The 17,246-nt window shown below is 46.9% G+C and overlaps 1 protein-coding gene across 6 annotated transcripts in view; it reads left to right on the top strand.

Annotated features, from left to right (window-relative positions):
• Window positions 1-17,246, top strand: part of INPP5J (inositol polyphosphate-5-phosphatase J) — a 107,308-nt gene that overhangs the window by 33,673 nt on the left and 56,389 nt on the right. For 5 of the 6 annotated variants that reach the window (XM_033957088.1, XM_033957089.1, XM_033957085.1 and 2 more), the window contains 3 exons: window positions 3,585-4,291; window positions 8,972-9,079; window positions 16,497-16,605. In XM_033957088.1, coding sequence (XP_033812979.1) covers window positions 3,585-4,291; window positions 8,972-9,079; window positions 16,497-16,605 — 924 coding nt within the window. The remainder of the gene's footprint in view (window positions 1-3,584; window positions 4,292-8,971; window positions 9,080-16,496; window positions 16,606-17,246) is intronic. The other variant, XM_033957090.1, reaches the window with a different exon arrangement.

Below are 17,246 nucleotides of genomic sequence, written 5' to 3' on the forward strand. Positions count from 1 at the left end.
TCGAGGTGGGTCAGGTGGTGATCTAGGGTTCAGGTTCTGATGGAGGGTGGGGTGGGGGGGTCAGGCTAAAGCATAGAGTATACTTTAACGACATTGGATGAAACCCAGAACAATCTGATTCTTCCCTCTCTCCTTAAAGAATGACATGCGGATGGTTTCCTGCGGTTATCCGCGAGGATGGGGACGGTGACAAATTATTTTTCATTCATTCAATTTTCTATACCGTTCTCCCAGGGGAGCTCAGAACGGTTCACATGAATTTATTCAGGTACTCGAGCATTTTTCCCTGTCTGTCCTGGGGGGCTCACAATCTAACTAATATACCTGGGGCAATGGGGGGATTAAGTGACTTGCCCAGGGTCACAGGGAGCAGCATGGGATTTGAACCCACAACCTCAAGGGGCTGAGGCTGTAGCATGTTTCCTTGTCTGTCCTGGCAGTCTCAATGTCTATGGGGGGATTAAGTGACTTGCCCAGGGTCACAAGGAGCAGCGAGGGATTTGAACCCACAACCTCAAGGTGCTGAGGCTGTAGCATGTTTCCTTGTCTGTCCTGGCAGTCTCAATGTCTAGGGGGGGGGGGATTAAGTGACTTGCTCAGGGTCACAAGGAGCAGCGTGGGATTTGAACCCACAACCTCAAGGTGCTGAGGCTGTAGCATGTTTCCTTGTCTGTCCTGGCAGTCTCAATGTCTAGGGGGGGGGGGGATTAAGTGACTTGCTCAGGGTCACAAGGAGCAGCGAGGGATTTGAACCCACAACCTCAAGGTGCTGAGGCTGTAGCATGTTTCCTTGTCTGTCCTGGCAGTCTCAATGTCTAGGGGGGGGGGATTAAGTGACTTGCTCAGGGTCACAAGGAACAGCGTGGGATTTGAACTCACAACCTCAAGGTGCTGAGGCTGTAGCATGTTTCCTTGTCTGTCCTGGCAGTCTCAATGTCTAGGGGGGGATTAAGTGACTTGCTCAGGGTCACAAGGAACAGCGTGGGATTTGAACCCACAACCTCAAGGTGCTGAGGCTGTAGCATGTTTCCTTGTCTGTCCTGGCAGTCTCAATGACTAGGGGGGGATTAAGTGACTTGCTCAGGGTCACAAGGAACAGTGTGGGATTTGAACCCACAACCTCAGGGGGCTGAGGCTGCTACGCTCTGTCACTGTATCAGGCTCTAGCAAAGATAAGAAGATCCAAATGGTAACAAAGCCTTGGTTGCTTTATTGTTCAAGTTAGAATAACTACTCCGTAAAAAAATAAAACTAAAAATGACTTCCCGTTAGTTTTCAAGGACCAATCACATCAAAGGATGGCGCTTGACTGAGCGGCCGTAACCTTGCACACACAGACGCTCATAACATTGACATCCATTCTAGTGTATGTTTAGGAAGGGAATTTTTTAAAAATCAAAATAAAATTCTGGAATCTCTTCGGGTCACCCCACTGTGCCGTGGCACGCAGTTTGAGAGACTTATGGACTATCAGAAGTGGAAGAGTAGTCCAGTGATTAATGCAGTGGGTAAAGAACCAAGGGAACCCCTTAGCCCTCAGGTTAAAAAAAATCTGGATTTTGAGACCACTAGAGACAGAGAAAGTAATGCCTATAAATGTAAACACAGAAAGGCAGTATAGAAACATAGAAACATAGAAATAGACGGCAGATAAGGGCCACGGCCCATCTAGTCTGCCCACCCCATTGACCCTCCCCTACCTTTCTCTGTGAATAGATCCCACGTGTCTATCCCATTTGGCCTTAAAATCAGGCACGCTGCTGGCCTCAATAACCTGAAGTGGAAGACTATTCCAGGGATCAACCACCCTTTCAGTGAAAAATAATTTCCTGGTGTCCCCGTGCAGTTTCCCGCCGCTGATTTTCCACGGATGCCCCCTTGTTGCCGCCGGACCCTTGAAAAAGAAGATATCTTCTTCCACCTCGATGCGGCCCGTGAGATACTTGAATGTCTCGATCATGTCACCCCTCTCTCTGCGTTCCTCGAGTGAGTACAGCTGCAACTTATCCAGCCGTTCCTCGTACGGGAGATCCTTGAGTCCCGAGACCATCCGGGTGGCCATTCTCTGGACATCCTTGCGATAATGCGTTCCTGATACCCTGTCACGAGTCCAAGGGCTCCTTTTATTAAGCCGCGCTAGCAGGGTTAACGCGCACGGCTTTGTAAAAGGAGCCCTAAGTGGGTTACAGCAACCTACATTCCTAATCATCATTACATTGAAATGCAAACGCTATAGATAAGAAACCAAACAAGGGCCTGCACTTGCCAAGCTTGGACCTGTTCTTGAACGCGTCGTTAGTGTGACATGACAAAAGCCTTTTAAGAATGTTAAAATTTAAAAAAAGGCAGTACGCTTCCCCCTCCCCATTCGCGGTTTCTGCACTCGCGATTTTTTTTCTGGGGAGGGGGAAAATTTAAAAAAAACATATTTTTTACCTCCCTGCCGCCTTCCCGGCCTTACCTGGTGGTCTAGAGGGCTTTCGGGGCAGGAGCGATCGTCCTACGCTTCTGCCCCGTGCAGATCGCCATGAGGAAATGGCTGTAGGGAGTTCCCGTCGTAGTCTCGAGAGGTACGAAAGATTTAGGCATCCCTGATCAACTTGAACAAAACTGTTGGAACACATTGAATGGCCGAGCTTGAGGACCTCTTTGAGAGGCTAAGTTCAATCTATCTCCTTCATAAATACAGCATAAGTCTACTGAAGTTGATCACAGATGAAGTTTCAGCGTATCGTAGATGAAATTTGAGGCTTATGGAAGAAGGCTTATGGAATAATAATAACAGTTTATATACCGCAGGACTGTGGAGTTCTATGCGGTATACAATGATCAAAAGTTACAGATTGAGTAGTACTAACAGAGTTAAAGATTTAGTGGTCAGTTATTGTGGGGAGGGATCGGTCAGTGTAGCTGCCTAAGTACTTTCGGAACAAATATGTTTATAGGTATTTCCTAAATTCCCCATAAGTATTCGCAAGCATGAGTAATTGTTTCAGGTCTTTACCCCATAATGCGGCCTGATAAGAGAAGAGATGTTGATGGTGTCTTTTAAATTTACATCCTTTAACCGGTGGAGAAACAAAATTCAAGTTTGAGCTTCTCTTACGTCGATTGGTTGAGAAAGAGAAAAGGTCGGTTATATATCTGGGGGCTAGGCCGAAAAGTACCGTGAAGTAGAAACATCCAAATTTGAACTTCACACGTGCCTCCATCGGCAACCAATGCAGGAGTCGGTAGGAAGGGGTTATATGGTCAAACTTCTTCAGACCCAGATTCAGCCTGATCGCCGCATTTTGCACCAGCTGTAATCGTTGGAGGTTCTTCTGGGAAATTGCCAGGTAGGCTATATTACAATAGTCAAGTTGGCTCAGTATAAGCGACTGTGCCAGAATTAATGTAGGATGTTTGTGGACGAGTTTGCCTGGGTTTTTATGGAGGTTAGGTAAATTAGTGGATTTATTTGCTCTATTCGATCTGTGGTTTTGGGGAGACATGAGAATGTATTGGGGTAATGATCTACCACTAAGTCTGTTTTGGAGTTGCACTAAAAATTCACAACTAGCTTTATTTTGTCTTTGTCTAAGATGGAGCCAGCTCATCAAGTCAACAAGATTCTACGCTCTAGTACTGCACGAGAGGTGACAAATGCTAAAGCTTCTATCAAACCCCCGAGTTCAATTCCCAGAATAGTTCCTGTGGGATCCCTCCGATCCCAGCCTGAGGGTTCAAGTGGATCACATGCTATCAATGTAGGAGGGCCAATGTCATTAGCAACAATTGGATTCAGGCCCATATCGCCTGTTGGCTCCTCCCCTTCAGCGTCTGATAGATTCCAACCTGAAGGATCTCAAAATGTTGGACTAGAGGACAGGATACTACCTGCACTTAGCCAGCCTGCATCAGGAGAGACTGGTAGATCCCAACCTGAGGGATCTGGTGGATCACAAACTTTTGGCCAGCCTGGTTTACTGTCTCCAGGACAATATAGATCTTTGCCATCCACTCTGGGCAGCTCCTCAGCTCAACCAAATGGCTCACCGTTGTCTAGTCCAAGAGGATCTCCTTCGACACATCTCTGTGGATCCTCCTTGCCAACCTCAATTGGCTCTCTCTCGGCCTCGGTCAATAAACTACTCTCCGTAGGATCAGAGGGATCCTTTTCAAGAACAGAGTCCACCGAATCTTTCTCATGTGGAAGAAACAAACTGTCTCCAAACCCCTTTGATGGATCAGAGTCCTGTGATACTGTCCCTGCAGAACCAGATGGGTTGTCAGAAGATGAAGATTTCAGGTAAGAAAGAGGATGTGCTAATGCCATATCAATTCAATAGCATCTCATCACTTCCAGACTAACAGGAAGATATTATACCAGAGGTAAGCAACTTCTCGTCCTTGAGTGCTACAAGCTGTTTTGGTTTTCATGATATCCAGGGTCAGCCCTACCACTGAGGGCCGGATTCTCAAAACTTACCGTACTCTTAACGATGGTCGTTAAACCGTTTCCAGATGGTTTAGCATGCCAATATTTCACCTGCTGATTATGAGAATGGCCCACTGTGGTCTTTTCCGAGCTTCCTAGTAGTCTCTAATTCTGCCATGAATGGGGAGGGGCCTAAGATTCTGATTGGCCCAGGTGCCTAAAGCCACTTCAAAATGGCGGGCCTTCCCCTTCCCAGTGCATCTCAGTGAGGGCCATTGGGCAAACTGGGTGGGCATATGTGGTCTCCACATCCCCCCCATTCCAGTTCACCCCCCCCCCCCCCCGCCAGCTCAAAGCATTAAAAATACCTGTGCTGGTGGGGTCCTCTGGTGACAAGAATTGCTCTCCCTCCACTTGCTCCAGCCCACAGCTCTGCCCCTGCCCTGTCCTCCCCAAGCATACTTAGTTTTCACATATGCAGCAGGGGGAGGCCAGAGCGACACCAGGGCTTGGACTATGCTGTGGGGTGCAGCAAATGGAACTTGTATACCACTTTTTTGTGGTTATACATTCAAAGCGGTTTACCCGGGGCAATAGAGGATTATGTGATTTGCCCAGGGTCACAAGGAGCAGCACTGGGATTCGATCCCACAACCTCAGGGTGGTGAGACAGCAGCTTTACTACTAGGCCACGCCTCTTGCTGTTTGAGGACCCTTGCAGTTGGGGTTTGAGGATCCCCACCAGCAATGACAAGGGCGTGAGAATTATTGGTGGGCTTGAGACTAGAGTGGGTGGGTCCAGGCCCACCCGTGGCTAGGCCTCAGCTGTGGCATCCTGTGGTAAAAAGCCAGCCTGCCTGGGCAAACGGTGTGCTTATAAAATATTTCTTAATTTTTTCTCTGAAAGGGGCAGAGAGTGGGTGTGATGGCGTGAATCAATTTGCACAGCTACGCTACCCCACACGAACTGATTAGCATGGGAGTAGTGCGTGAATCCTTACCACCTAGCAAATAGGCACCATGCGCTAATGGCAACATTAATGCATGGCCGTTAATTTGGAAAACTAGCCACTTCCAGGCTGCAGTAAAAAAAAAAAAAAAAAAAAAGCCTTAGCATACAGAAAAAAAAAACCCTGTAAGGACGCGCTAAGGCCGCTTTCTACCTCAGCTATCTAAAAGGACCCCCTTGAGTGCTAAGTTTTAAAACTAAAATACCGACTAAACCCCCCTTTTACTAAGCTGCGGCAGAAGTTTCTGCCGTGGCCTGTAGCGCTAAAATTCTCCGACACTGCTCTGATGCTTATAGAATTCCTGTGAGCATCCGAACAGCAGCGGCGCAATTAACGTTCCGAGCCACCGGTGGAAACCTGTGTCACGGCTTAGTGCCAATTAACTCCAATTCTCACCCGTCATAGTTGCCAATTACCATCTAATTGACCAAATGAGTCGCATAGTATTCTATAACCTTGCATGCAAGCGTGCGCACTAAGTGCGGAAATTTGCATACAAGATTCTAGAATTAAGGGATCAGTGTTCCAGTTTACGGCAAGAAGCGATGTGTGGGACAGGATGTCTCACGCTGTCTCGTCTTCTACTGATGGTCAGCTCCAGTATTTTGGGTCAGAGGAGAGAGAGAGAGACTTAAATCTTATTGGTAAGAAATGAGAGGCATTGGTTTCATCTCTCAAGCCAGTCGGGTTTATTTATTTATTTATTCAATTTTCTAAACCGTTCTCCCAGGGGAGCTCAGAACGGTTTACATGAATTTATTCAGGTACTCAAGCATTTTTTCCTGTCCGACGGGCTCACAATCGACCTAATGTACCTGGGGCAATGGGGGGATTAAGTGACTTGCCCAGGGTCACAAGGAGCAGCGTGGATTTGAACCCACAACCTCAAGGTGCTGAGGCTGTAGCGTTAATCACTGCGCCACACACAGGGTATGCACAATGAGCATAACATAAAATCAATTTATAAACCACATAACCGTGAGGATCTCTGCGGTTTACAAAAGATTATGCTATAATCACAATTGAAATTTAGAGAAATTAGATACCCAAAAATCTGAAAAACAAATAGGTCTTTAGATGCCTTCTGAAATCCAGGTATGAAGCTTGTCTTCTATGCAAACTCTCTCATGCGGCTGGATTAGGAGGATTACCAGATTTTATCTAAAAAAAAAAAAAAAAAGAGGAGGCGTGGCCCTGCTCCATTCTACCCCCCCCCCCCCCAGACCCACACAAACCTCGTCTCTTCAAAACTGCGTCTGGAGGGTCTCTGCACATGCGGGGATGCGGCATGCATGTTCACAGAGGCCCTCCAGACTAGAGAGTTGCGCGGGGACAGAAATCCCACCCATCCCCGCCCGTCCCCGCCAGGATCCTATCCGTCCCCACCCGTTCCCATCAGGATCCTCTCCGTCCGTCCCCGTCCCCACAAGGAATTATCTCCATCCCCGCCCGTCCCTATAAAAAGCAGCAATTACTTCTGACAGGATCATCAATTCCACAGTTTCTTTTGTGTTTATGCTGCTGTTTTCCTTGTGGAATCTCTTTGGTGGAACCCTTTTTTTTGTTTTCTGTTCAGGTAATTAACTTATAAACCCCCTCTTTTACTAAGGCTGACGTATCCATTATATTATATGGACGGACCCTGCTTCCAAAGCCTTCCATCCCCGTGGGAGTCCCGTTGGCTTGGGGGGGTCCCCGTGGGAGTCCCGTAGTTTAGGGAGGGATTCCCGCGGGACCCCCGCGAGACCCGCAGGATTCCCGCGATCCCCGTTCCCATGCAGACCTCTACTCCAGACGTGGCCTCCGAGCTCAACACTTTTTAAAACCAGGACAGTCCTCTAAAAAGAGGGCGTGCTCGGGTAAATCCAGACTTCTGATAACCCTAGGCAGAAAACCACTGAATTAAGAGTAATCAGACTGTAGTTGCTATTTTGGGGCTTGGGGTTGGCATGAAAGACCAGATGGGCCTAGATTCACTAAACTCACTCGTTGTTGGGCGATTTGTGGCCAAGTTCTGCCAGACGACCGATTCACTACAGAGTCCTTGCGCAAATGATCTGATCTGACGCGCGCCACACCACGATCACCACGGATCGCTGCAGAGCGATCGTGACGCATGCGGCAGACTATCCTGGTCGGCTATAGATGCGATCCGTGCATGCGCTTGCTCTCCGCACGAGCGAGGTCCAAACAAAGGGGGAGGGGTGGCTGCAGTCTACTGGAGTGGACTTTTCAATCTAATGGAATGGAACACGCTTCAGATTAAGGAACGGAACACGCTGCAGCCAGATTATGGAACGGGACACGCTTTTAACCCGCTGGTTAAAACCATGGCCTCGCATGGCGCTGCGCTTTTTGCAGACTCTATGGGGAGCAATGTACAGTTATATTTTTTTATTTTGAGGGTTGGTTTGCAACCTCGATACTGGGATTTCAGGACGGCAGAGAGCAGGAGAGTCGGCCAGGACAGTAAGCGGCTGGAACTCAGCAGTCGCTTCATTTTGGATCGGCAAACCCGGTTCATAGACAACACCGCAAAAGACAAAGGCGCGCGCCGACAACTGAGCGCAAGACGGAGGCGCGCACCAAAGAAAATTACTGTTTTTAGGGGCTCCGACGGGGGTTTTTGTTGGGGAGCCCCCCCAGTTTACTTAATAGAGATCGCGCCGGCGTTGGGGGGGTTTGGGGGGTTGTAACCCCCCACATTTTACTGTAAACTTAACTTTTTCCCTAAAAACAGGGAAAAGTTAAGTTTTCAGTAAAATGTGGGGGGTTACAACCCCCCAAACTCCCCACAACGCCCCCACAATGCAGCGCGATCTCTATTAAGTAAAGTGGGGGGAGGGGTTCCCCCCCGTCAAAGCCCTAAAAAGTCATTTTCTGCAGCGCGCACCTCCGCGCTGCGCTCAATTGTCTGCACGCGCCTTTGTCCCGGCGCGCTTTTGACCTGACACCGGCAAACCCAATCGGTGTTTCTTGGTCTGTTTAGTGAATCAATGACTTCCATTTCTCCTCATTTGCATGGCCTGCTAAGTAGGAAGTCATTGATTCACTTAACAGACCAAGAAACACCGATTGGGTTTGCCGATCCAAAATGAAGCGACTGGGCGGATCAGGTGGGCGATTGATCGGGCACAAGGTCAGTGAATCGGGCCGGGGAACGGTCGCAAACTGGACGGGACACGATCGGGACACAATCGGTGTGTTTAGTGAATCTGGCCCTAAGTCTCTGAATATTTCTCTGCAGCTGAGCTGGACTTCCTTCCTGTTATCACAAGACTCTGTACCGCTTTCGCTAATGTGCTAATCTGCCTAGGGTTTTAATTACTCACGTTGCAGCGGCCATCGGATCAGATTAAGCAGTGGTCTGATCAGTGTTAACTTGTTACGAGAAAGTGATGGCGGTACATTGGTTTGCAATCCGCATGTGCTGCTAATATGGCTCCGAGCAAACAGATCAAGCCTGTATTTTCTCCGCGTAGGCTGCAAGTGCAGGGACTGAGCCGCAATCTTTTCTCCCTCTCGTCTTGTCTCTTGACAGGATAACTATCATTACATGGAACGTCGGCACAGCCGTGCCTCCGAGCGACATCACTTCTCTTCTGTGCTTGAACGCCGGAGATGAGAAAATGGACATGTTTGTGATTGGGTAAGAGGAGGGGGACGCCGCTCAGGGAATATTGACATCCAGCCAAAGTGCAGAAGCCCATCCTGGTCTGATGAATTATTAGCCTGTCAGCTGAGAGGATTGTTATCCAGGCAGGAAAAGATTTATGGGCAGAGTGAAGGCAGCACAGAGAAGGAGTATTAAAACGAAGCAGGATTTCCACAAGAAATCCTGGGAATAAAAGGACCCAAACATAGAAACATGATGGCAGATAAAGGCCAAATGGCCCATCTGTAGTAACCATTATCTCTTCCTCTCTCTAAGAGATCCCATGTGCCTATCTCAGGCTTTCTTGAATTCAGCACAGTCTCTGTTTCCACCACCTCCTCCCAGGGCCGGATTAATCAATAGACCCAGTAGGCACGTGCCTAGGGCCCGAAACTGTGAGGGGGGGGGCCCGCTGAAGGAGGATGACTCACCTTACCATCAACGGCAACGGGCCCCCCTCCTGGCATCAATGGCAACGGGCCCCCCCCCACTCCCGGCATCAACCGCAATGCAGCAGGATCTGTTACGGGAAGGTCCCGCGATGACTGCTTCTGCCGGTCCATCCCCCTCCGACGCCACTTGCTCCGGAAGAAGTGACGTCGGAGGGGAATGGACCGGCAGACGCAGTCATCACGGGATCTTCCAGTAACAGATCCGTCTGCATTGCGGTTGATGCCGGGAGGGGGGCCCGTTGCCATTGCCGCAGGGTGGGGGTGTTGCCCTTGCTGCGGGGGGGGGGGGGGGACGTTGCCCTCAGCTGTTATAATGCTGCTTTCGGGCAAAGGAGCTCAGAGGGCAGAGCCGCCAGCAATGTTTGGAGGAGGACAAAGGAGCATGGAAGGGTGGTGGAGGAAGAGAAAGGGGCAGAGTTTTATGGAAGGGTTGTGGGCAGGATGGTGGAGGGAGAGAAAGGGGTCAGATGCTGATGGAAGTGGGGGAAGGGAGAGTGAAATGCTAGACCATGGGGGTGTGGGAGAGGGAAGGGAAGAAGAGAAAGATGCCAGACCATTGGAGGAGGGAATGGAAGAAGATGGATGCCAGACCAATGAGGGTGAAGGGAAAGATGGAAGGGGGAGGCATACAGTTTCTGGAAGTGGCACAGAAGGACAGAAGATGAAAGGAAGATATTGACAAGAAGATGAGGAGAGCAGAAACCAGACAAGACAAAGGTAGAAAAAAAATTTATATTTTTCATCCCTTTCATCGCTGTTTCTGTGGTGTTGCATTGTATGCAGAGTCCAGCGTCTTGGTGGTTTTATTTAAACTTTGTCTACGTATTTCTATTTTATCCCCCCTTTTACAAAACTGTAGAGCATTTTTTTAGCGCTGGCTGCGGCTAAAAACCATGCTACAGTTTTGTAAAAGGGGGAAGAGGTTAGTTTGTGATTACGTATTCCATACTAGGTGAAGGTGTTTTCTGTGTTCTGTTTGTATGAAAGACATGGTTTCTTGTTAGCATTGACTAGCCTTATTTGGCGAAATGCATCAGGCATGGTTCTTGGGAGCACCTTGAATTAACCTGATTTGAATCTCCTTATTTTCTGCCAATCTTCTTTTGTTTCATGTTGGATTCTTTGATGGACTGCTTGCCTTGTTGTTTCGTTACAAGTTAACATACATGGAGTGGAACGTACTAGAGGAGTTACACATTTGGTTGTTTATACATACATATGGGTTACAGTTGGTTGATGTAGAGTGAGGCAGTTGAGAGGCATTGTAAACTTGGTTATTAATATAGACTTATATTTCAGAAAGCCATCTCACTCACCTCTAAATCCCTTGCCTCCTCGCTAACTATTACTCTATTCTACATCCCACCCCAAAAATGGTCCCTAGCCAAAGAGGACCTCGCTGACTCCTTATTAACTAATTATCTAACAAGTCCTTACAACCTTCTATGCGGAGACATCAACATCCACCTTGAGCAAGCGGACCAACCAGAAGTTGCCGACTTCTGGTCACTCACCTCCCAACTAGGCTTCTTCAAACCCCCCCCAACCAAAACTCACCAAAAGGGCCATCAGCTAGACCTGGTCACATTCTCCTCCAACGAGCCGACCGACCCAAAAATATACTGGAAACAAGCCAACTGGACAGACTCCCTATGGTCTGACCACAGACTATGCGACTTTTCCTTGGGCTGCCAACAAAAACATTCAAGAAACAACAAAACAAGAAACATCACAACCCACACTACTAGAGGAAAGATAGACCCAGAGGAATTCTGGTCTCGCTATGACACCCACATAAAACAAGACGAAGAAATAGATCAACTCATGTCCGCCTGGATCATTGACAGCACTAACATTTTAAATGAAATAGCCCCTTCAAAAACCCGCCACATCAGAACCACAAATCAGGAGGGATGGTTCGACACAGAGCTGTTACTGTTAAAGAGGGACCTCAGAAAGTCAGAAAGACTATGGATAAAGTCAGGAACCCAGGAACTCAGAACTGCCTGGAGACTCAAACTAAAAACCTACAAAAACCTTACCAAGGAAAAACGGAAAAAATTCTACTCACACTTAATTGGAAACATCACATCCAACAGCAGCAACCTCTTCAAACTCGTCAATAACCTTTACAACATTGAAACACTCACTAACAACCAGGAAGACTCAACACTAACCGCCAACACCCTAGCGGATTTCTTCAACTCCAAGATCCTAAAACTAAGATCAGCACTACCCACCAAGACCAATCCCCTGGAGCTCTTTCCCATCCTCCCTGACATCGACATAGCTAAACCAGACCAAGGGTCTAGATCCGACCTAAACTGGAACCAATTTACCACAATCGACTGGAAAACCTTCAACAAATATTATAACAAATACACCAAATCCTTCTGCAAACTAGATACTTGCCCCCCAAATGTGATGAAAACGGCTCCGATCTACTTCAAAGCAAACATGCTACTATGGGTCAACTCCCTACTATCCGCAGGAAACTTCCCTCCAGAACAAGGACATATCTTAATAACCTCAATCATAAAAAGCATAAAGGACTCTTCCAACGCACCTTCCAATTACAGACCAATAGCTAACATACCACTATTCACCAAAATCGCGGAAGGGGCAGTAAAAGCAGAACTCTCCGCATACCTAGAAAAATTCAATATCCTAAGCGACAATCAATCGGGCTTCCGCACGGACCACAGCACAGAGACCATCATCGCCTCCTTACTAGACCACCTGCACATACTCTTCAGTCGGGGCTCCAGTGCCCTGATCTTACAATTTGATCTAAGCAGTGCGTTTGACCTAGTTGACCACACTATTCTCCTGGAATGCCTGGCCCACATTGGAATCTCCGACCGGGTACTCAGCTGGTTCCAAGGGTTCCTACGAAACAGATCCTACAGGGTACACAAAAATGACAACTTCTCCTACAGCTGGGTGAACTCCTGCGGTGTACCACAAGGCTCCCCCTTATCCCCCACCCTGTTCAATATCTACCTCGCCTCCCTCAGTAACCTCCTTCACAAACTTAAGCTCAAATTCTTCATCTATGCAGATGACATCACAATTGTCATCCCTCTAACCAGTCTATCCCAGGATCTTCTCAACTACATAACTAGCATACTCAGCCAGATAGAACTCTGGATGCTCTCCTTCAAACTAAAGCTCAACCCAGACAAAACAAAATTCTTTCTAGCCACCCCCAAAGACAAAATCAAAGACACCACAATCCAGGTGAAAGGATTGGTTTTCCCACTCGAACAAACATTAAAAATACTAGGAGTCACGCTTGACAAACATCTATCCCTAGAAAATCACACCGACCTCATTGTCAAGAAAGGCCTTTCAGTACTCTGGAAACTCCGTACCATAAAGAAATACTTCGATGACACTGCATTTCGACTATTAGTTCAATCCTCTATCCTCAGCATACTGGATTATTGCAATATCATTTACCTAAGCTCCACAAAGAAAATCACCAGAAGACTAAAACTGATTCAAAACACAGCTGTCCGCCTCATTTTCGGCCTGAACAAATGGGAACACATCACCCCCTTCTACCACCAACTGCACTGGCTACCCTTCGAATCCCGAGTCCTCTTCAAGTTCGCCTGCATCTGTTACAAGACAGTATTTGGTCTCTCACCAAAATACCTCTCCCCACATTTCAATATGTATTGCACCAACAAGAAATCCCGCAGAATCCAGTTGTTTACCTTCCCCTCCATAAAATCATGCCAGCTCAAAAGATTCATCGACAAAACCTTCGCCTTCCAGGCGGCCAAGCTGAACCCTTGGCTAGCCCAAATGATGCTAGAGGCCCCGACCTACCTAGACTTCAGAAAACTTCTCAAAACACACCTCTTCCGCGAACAAGACCCTTAGTCCTTACTCCCCGCATACACTCCAACCCCCCCACCCCCACCTCCCTCTCCCCCCCCCTCTTCTGGTTTCCCACTCCCTCCATTTTATCTTCTAACCCAACTATGATAAACCTGTGCTAAAATTACTTTGCCTCCTTCCGCGCTATCTGCAATTCCGAAAAAATTTTTGTAAATCCGGGTTCAGACCGGATCCTAATGTAACGGATGTAAACCGCCTAGAACTCTTTGGGTATGGCGGGATATAAGAACCTAATAATAATAATAATAATAATACTGCTTTACAAATATTTGAACACTTTTATAAATGCATGGAAAGGGTTCAGAGTTAAAGTCCTGGGTAAGTAGGTGGGAAGGGAAGGAAGAGAGATTTGTTCAGAGATGTTTGGGGGTTGCATAGAAGAAAAACTGTGCACTGATATGCTAATCTTTGTTTGAATTAAAAAAAAAAAAAAAAAAAAGAAATACAAGTGGAAATAAAGAAGTAAATAAGAAAACAGATAAATGGGGGAGGGACATGGGCGGGGTGAAGGGTGGTGGGGGGGGCATGGGCAGGATAGGGGCGGGGCAGGGCCAGGAGGGCCCAGTGTACTTGTGTGCCTAGGGGCCCTCGAAGAATTAATCCTGCCCTGCCTCCTCCGGGAGACTTTTCCACACCTCTACCACCCTTTCAGTAAGAAAGTATTTCCTTAAATTACTCCAGAGCCTTGTCACCTCTTAACTTCATCCTATGCCCTCTCATTCTGGAGCTTCCTTTTAAATGAAAGAGGCTCAACTCATGTGCATTTATGTCATGTAGGTATTTAAATTTGATATACTGTTCTCCCAGGGGAGCTCAGAACGGTTTACATGAATTTTTTCAGGTACTCAAGCATTTTTCCCTGTCTGTCCCTGTGGGCTTACAATCTATCTAATGTACCTGGGGAAATGGGGAGATCAAGTTACTTGCCCGGGGTCACAAGGAGCAGTGTGAGTTTGAACCGTGCTATGGTTTTTTAAAAGGGGGGGTGGGGGAAGTTGCCTGAATCAATACGTCGTGCTCCGTTCCTGGCAGTGTTCAAATCCAAGCTAAAGGCCCACTTTTTTGAAACTGCTTTCAACTCTTAAACTCCCTCTCACTGCTGTCAGATACCAAGAACCACTATAACTTCCCCATCCCTGAAATGTCTTGTCTAAATTAGATTGTAAGCTCTTCTGAGCAGGGACTGTCTATTGTAAAGGCTCCTTTGCATTACACTCTATAGAAATTCAACTCTTAGCTCCCCCTCACTGCTGTCAGATACCTAGACCCGCTATAACCTCCCCAACCCTGAAATGTCCTGTCTGAATTAGATTGTAAGCTCTTCTGAGCAGGGACTGTCTATTTTACAGGCTCCTTTGCATTACACTCTATAGAAATTCAACTCTTAACTCCCCCTCACTGCTGTCAGATACCTAGACCCGCTATAACCTCCCCAACCCTGAAATGTCCTGTCTAAATTAGATTGTAAGCTCTTCTGAGCAGGGACTGTCTATTGTAAAGGCTCCTTTGCATTACACTCTATAGAAATTCAACTCTTAACTCCCCCTCACTGCTGTCAGATACCTAGACCCGCTATAACCTCCCCAACCCTGAAATGTCCTGTCTGAATTAGATTGTAAGCTCTTCTGAGCAGGGACTGTCTATTGTAAAGGCTCCTTTGCATTACACTCTATAGAAATTCAACTCTTAACTCCCCCTCACTGCTGTCAGATACCTAGACCCGCTATAACCTCCCCAACCCTGAAATGTCCTGTCTGAATTAGATTGTAAGCTCTTCTGAGCAGGGACTGTCTATTTTACAGGCTCCTTTGCATTACACTCTATAGAAATTCAACTCTTAACTCCCCCTCACTGCTGTCAGATACCTAGACCCGCTATAACCTCCCCAACCCTGAAATGTCCTGTCTAAATTAGATTGTAAGCTCTTCTGAGCAGGGACTGTCTATTGCATGTTAACATGTACAGCGCTGTGTACGCCTTTCAGCGCTATAGAAATAATAAAAAGTAGTAGTAGGGGGGTAAGTTATGTGAATAAGTCAGCTAAGCACTCTAATGTATGCACATAGCTTTAGGCACCATGTACAAATTTGGGGGTCTATGTCTTTCTTTTTTAGCCCACTATTCTATTTTCTCGTATCAAGGTTTGGATATGGGTAGGGTTACCATATGGCTCCAGAAAAAGGAGGACGGATTGAGATATAATAATAATAATTTTATTTACCACATAGTTCTAGGCGGTTCACATACAGTGCTAAAATTATACAATCCTATATAATAAAACCCTAGCCGCGCATGCGCACTCCTGCCTGCGTGTTCCATTTTCCCTGTTCCGTGAGATGTAGGTCCGTGGTGGCAGGAGTGCGCATGCGCGGGTCCCCAGCCTTACAGCACCTAACTACACTCGCCGGCAGGACTGGCCGCCAGCGCTGGACTCCCTGCTCTGGTAAAAGTAAGTTCTTCGCCTTGCCGCCCCCCCCCCCTTCCCTTCCCGCAGTCCCGACTCCAAACCTGCCGACTCCAGCAGCGTCTGCATCACTCTACACACGCTGCTTCGGGGCCGTGTATTTATAAACTGAAACATCAGTTTATAAATTTGTCTAATAAATCAATTTTTAGTAGTTTCCTAAAAGACATACATGAGTGTGCCTGAAAAATAATAGTACTTAACCGTATATTAATTTTACCTGCCTGAAAACCGAGTAATCTATCGAAAAATCTCTTGTAACGACACGGCTTGATAGTCGGAAGGACAAATAAATATTGCCCTCGGGTAATCCTATTAGGTTTATATCGTTCAAAGCATGAAAACAATGGAAGTAAAACCCGTTTGGTCTCAGTCCGTCCTCCTCTTTCTGGAGCCACATGGTAACCCTAGATATGGGAGAGGACAACGTCCCAGCTCCGATTTATGCTTCTAGAGGCAGAATGTTCTTCTTTGGGTAGGGTGGGAGGATTCTTCTCTTTTTTTGCTAAGAAATGTGGAAGCAACATTTGGTAACAAGGTAAAGATGAGGAAGTGATAAAGAGAAAGCTGTTTGTTCTTTGTCTAGGCTACAGGAAGTGAACTCCATGATAAACAAGCGTTTGAAGGACGCCCTTTTCACAGATCAATGGAGTGAACTCTTCATGGATGTGCTAAGTCCCTTCAGCTATGTTTTGGTAAGGATCTGTCATAATGATTGTTGCTAGAAGGACCATAAACCCAAGGGGAAACCCCCCCCCCCCCCCAGTGGTCTAGCTCGGTGTTTCTCAACCTTTTCAAGCAAAGTACCCCCTAAGCCTAACAAATACCAACTGAGTACCCCTGTCCAAGCTCCGCCCCTGACCCGCCCAAACTCTGCCGTTGACTCCACCCCCATCATAATAGTACTAATTGTAATGCCATTTCTTTTATTTATTTTTTATAAACAACCAATCTTAGCCAAGGTCTTGGTTTCTTATAAACTTTTTCTCTTTATTCATTTAGTTTTTTTAAATGGCCAAAATTATTCAGTAGCCACCAAGATCCCCTTCAGGGATTCAAGAAATGGTTGGATAAGTTCCTACTGGAACAAAACATACGTAGGTAAGGTTAGACTCAAATAGGGCACTGATCTTTGACCTAAGGGCCGCCGCGATGGACCACTGGTCTGACCCAGCAGCGGCAAATCTTATGTTCTTAAAATTAGACGTTACGTTAGATCGTTTGTTGTCTTTTAACGACCTTACTGATCTACTGATTAAAAAATGCTTTTCTGTACTATGGAAGCTTCGTACCATTAAAAAATATTTTGATTTAATGTCTTTTAGGTTACTGGTTC

This window comes from Geotrypetes seraphini, chromosome 8 (genome assembly GCF_902459505.1).
Source record: "Geotrypetes seraphini chromosome 8, aGeoSer1.1, whole genome shotgun sequence".
NCBI lineage: Eukaryota > Metazoa > Chordata > Amphibia > Gymnophiona > Dermophiidae > Geotrypetes > Geotrypetes seraphini.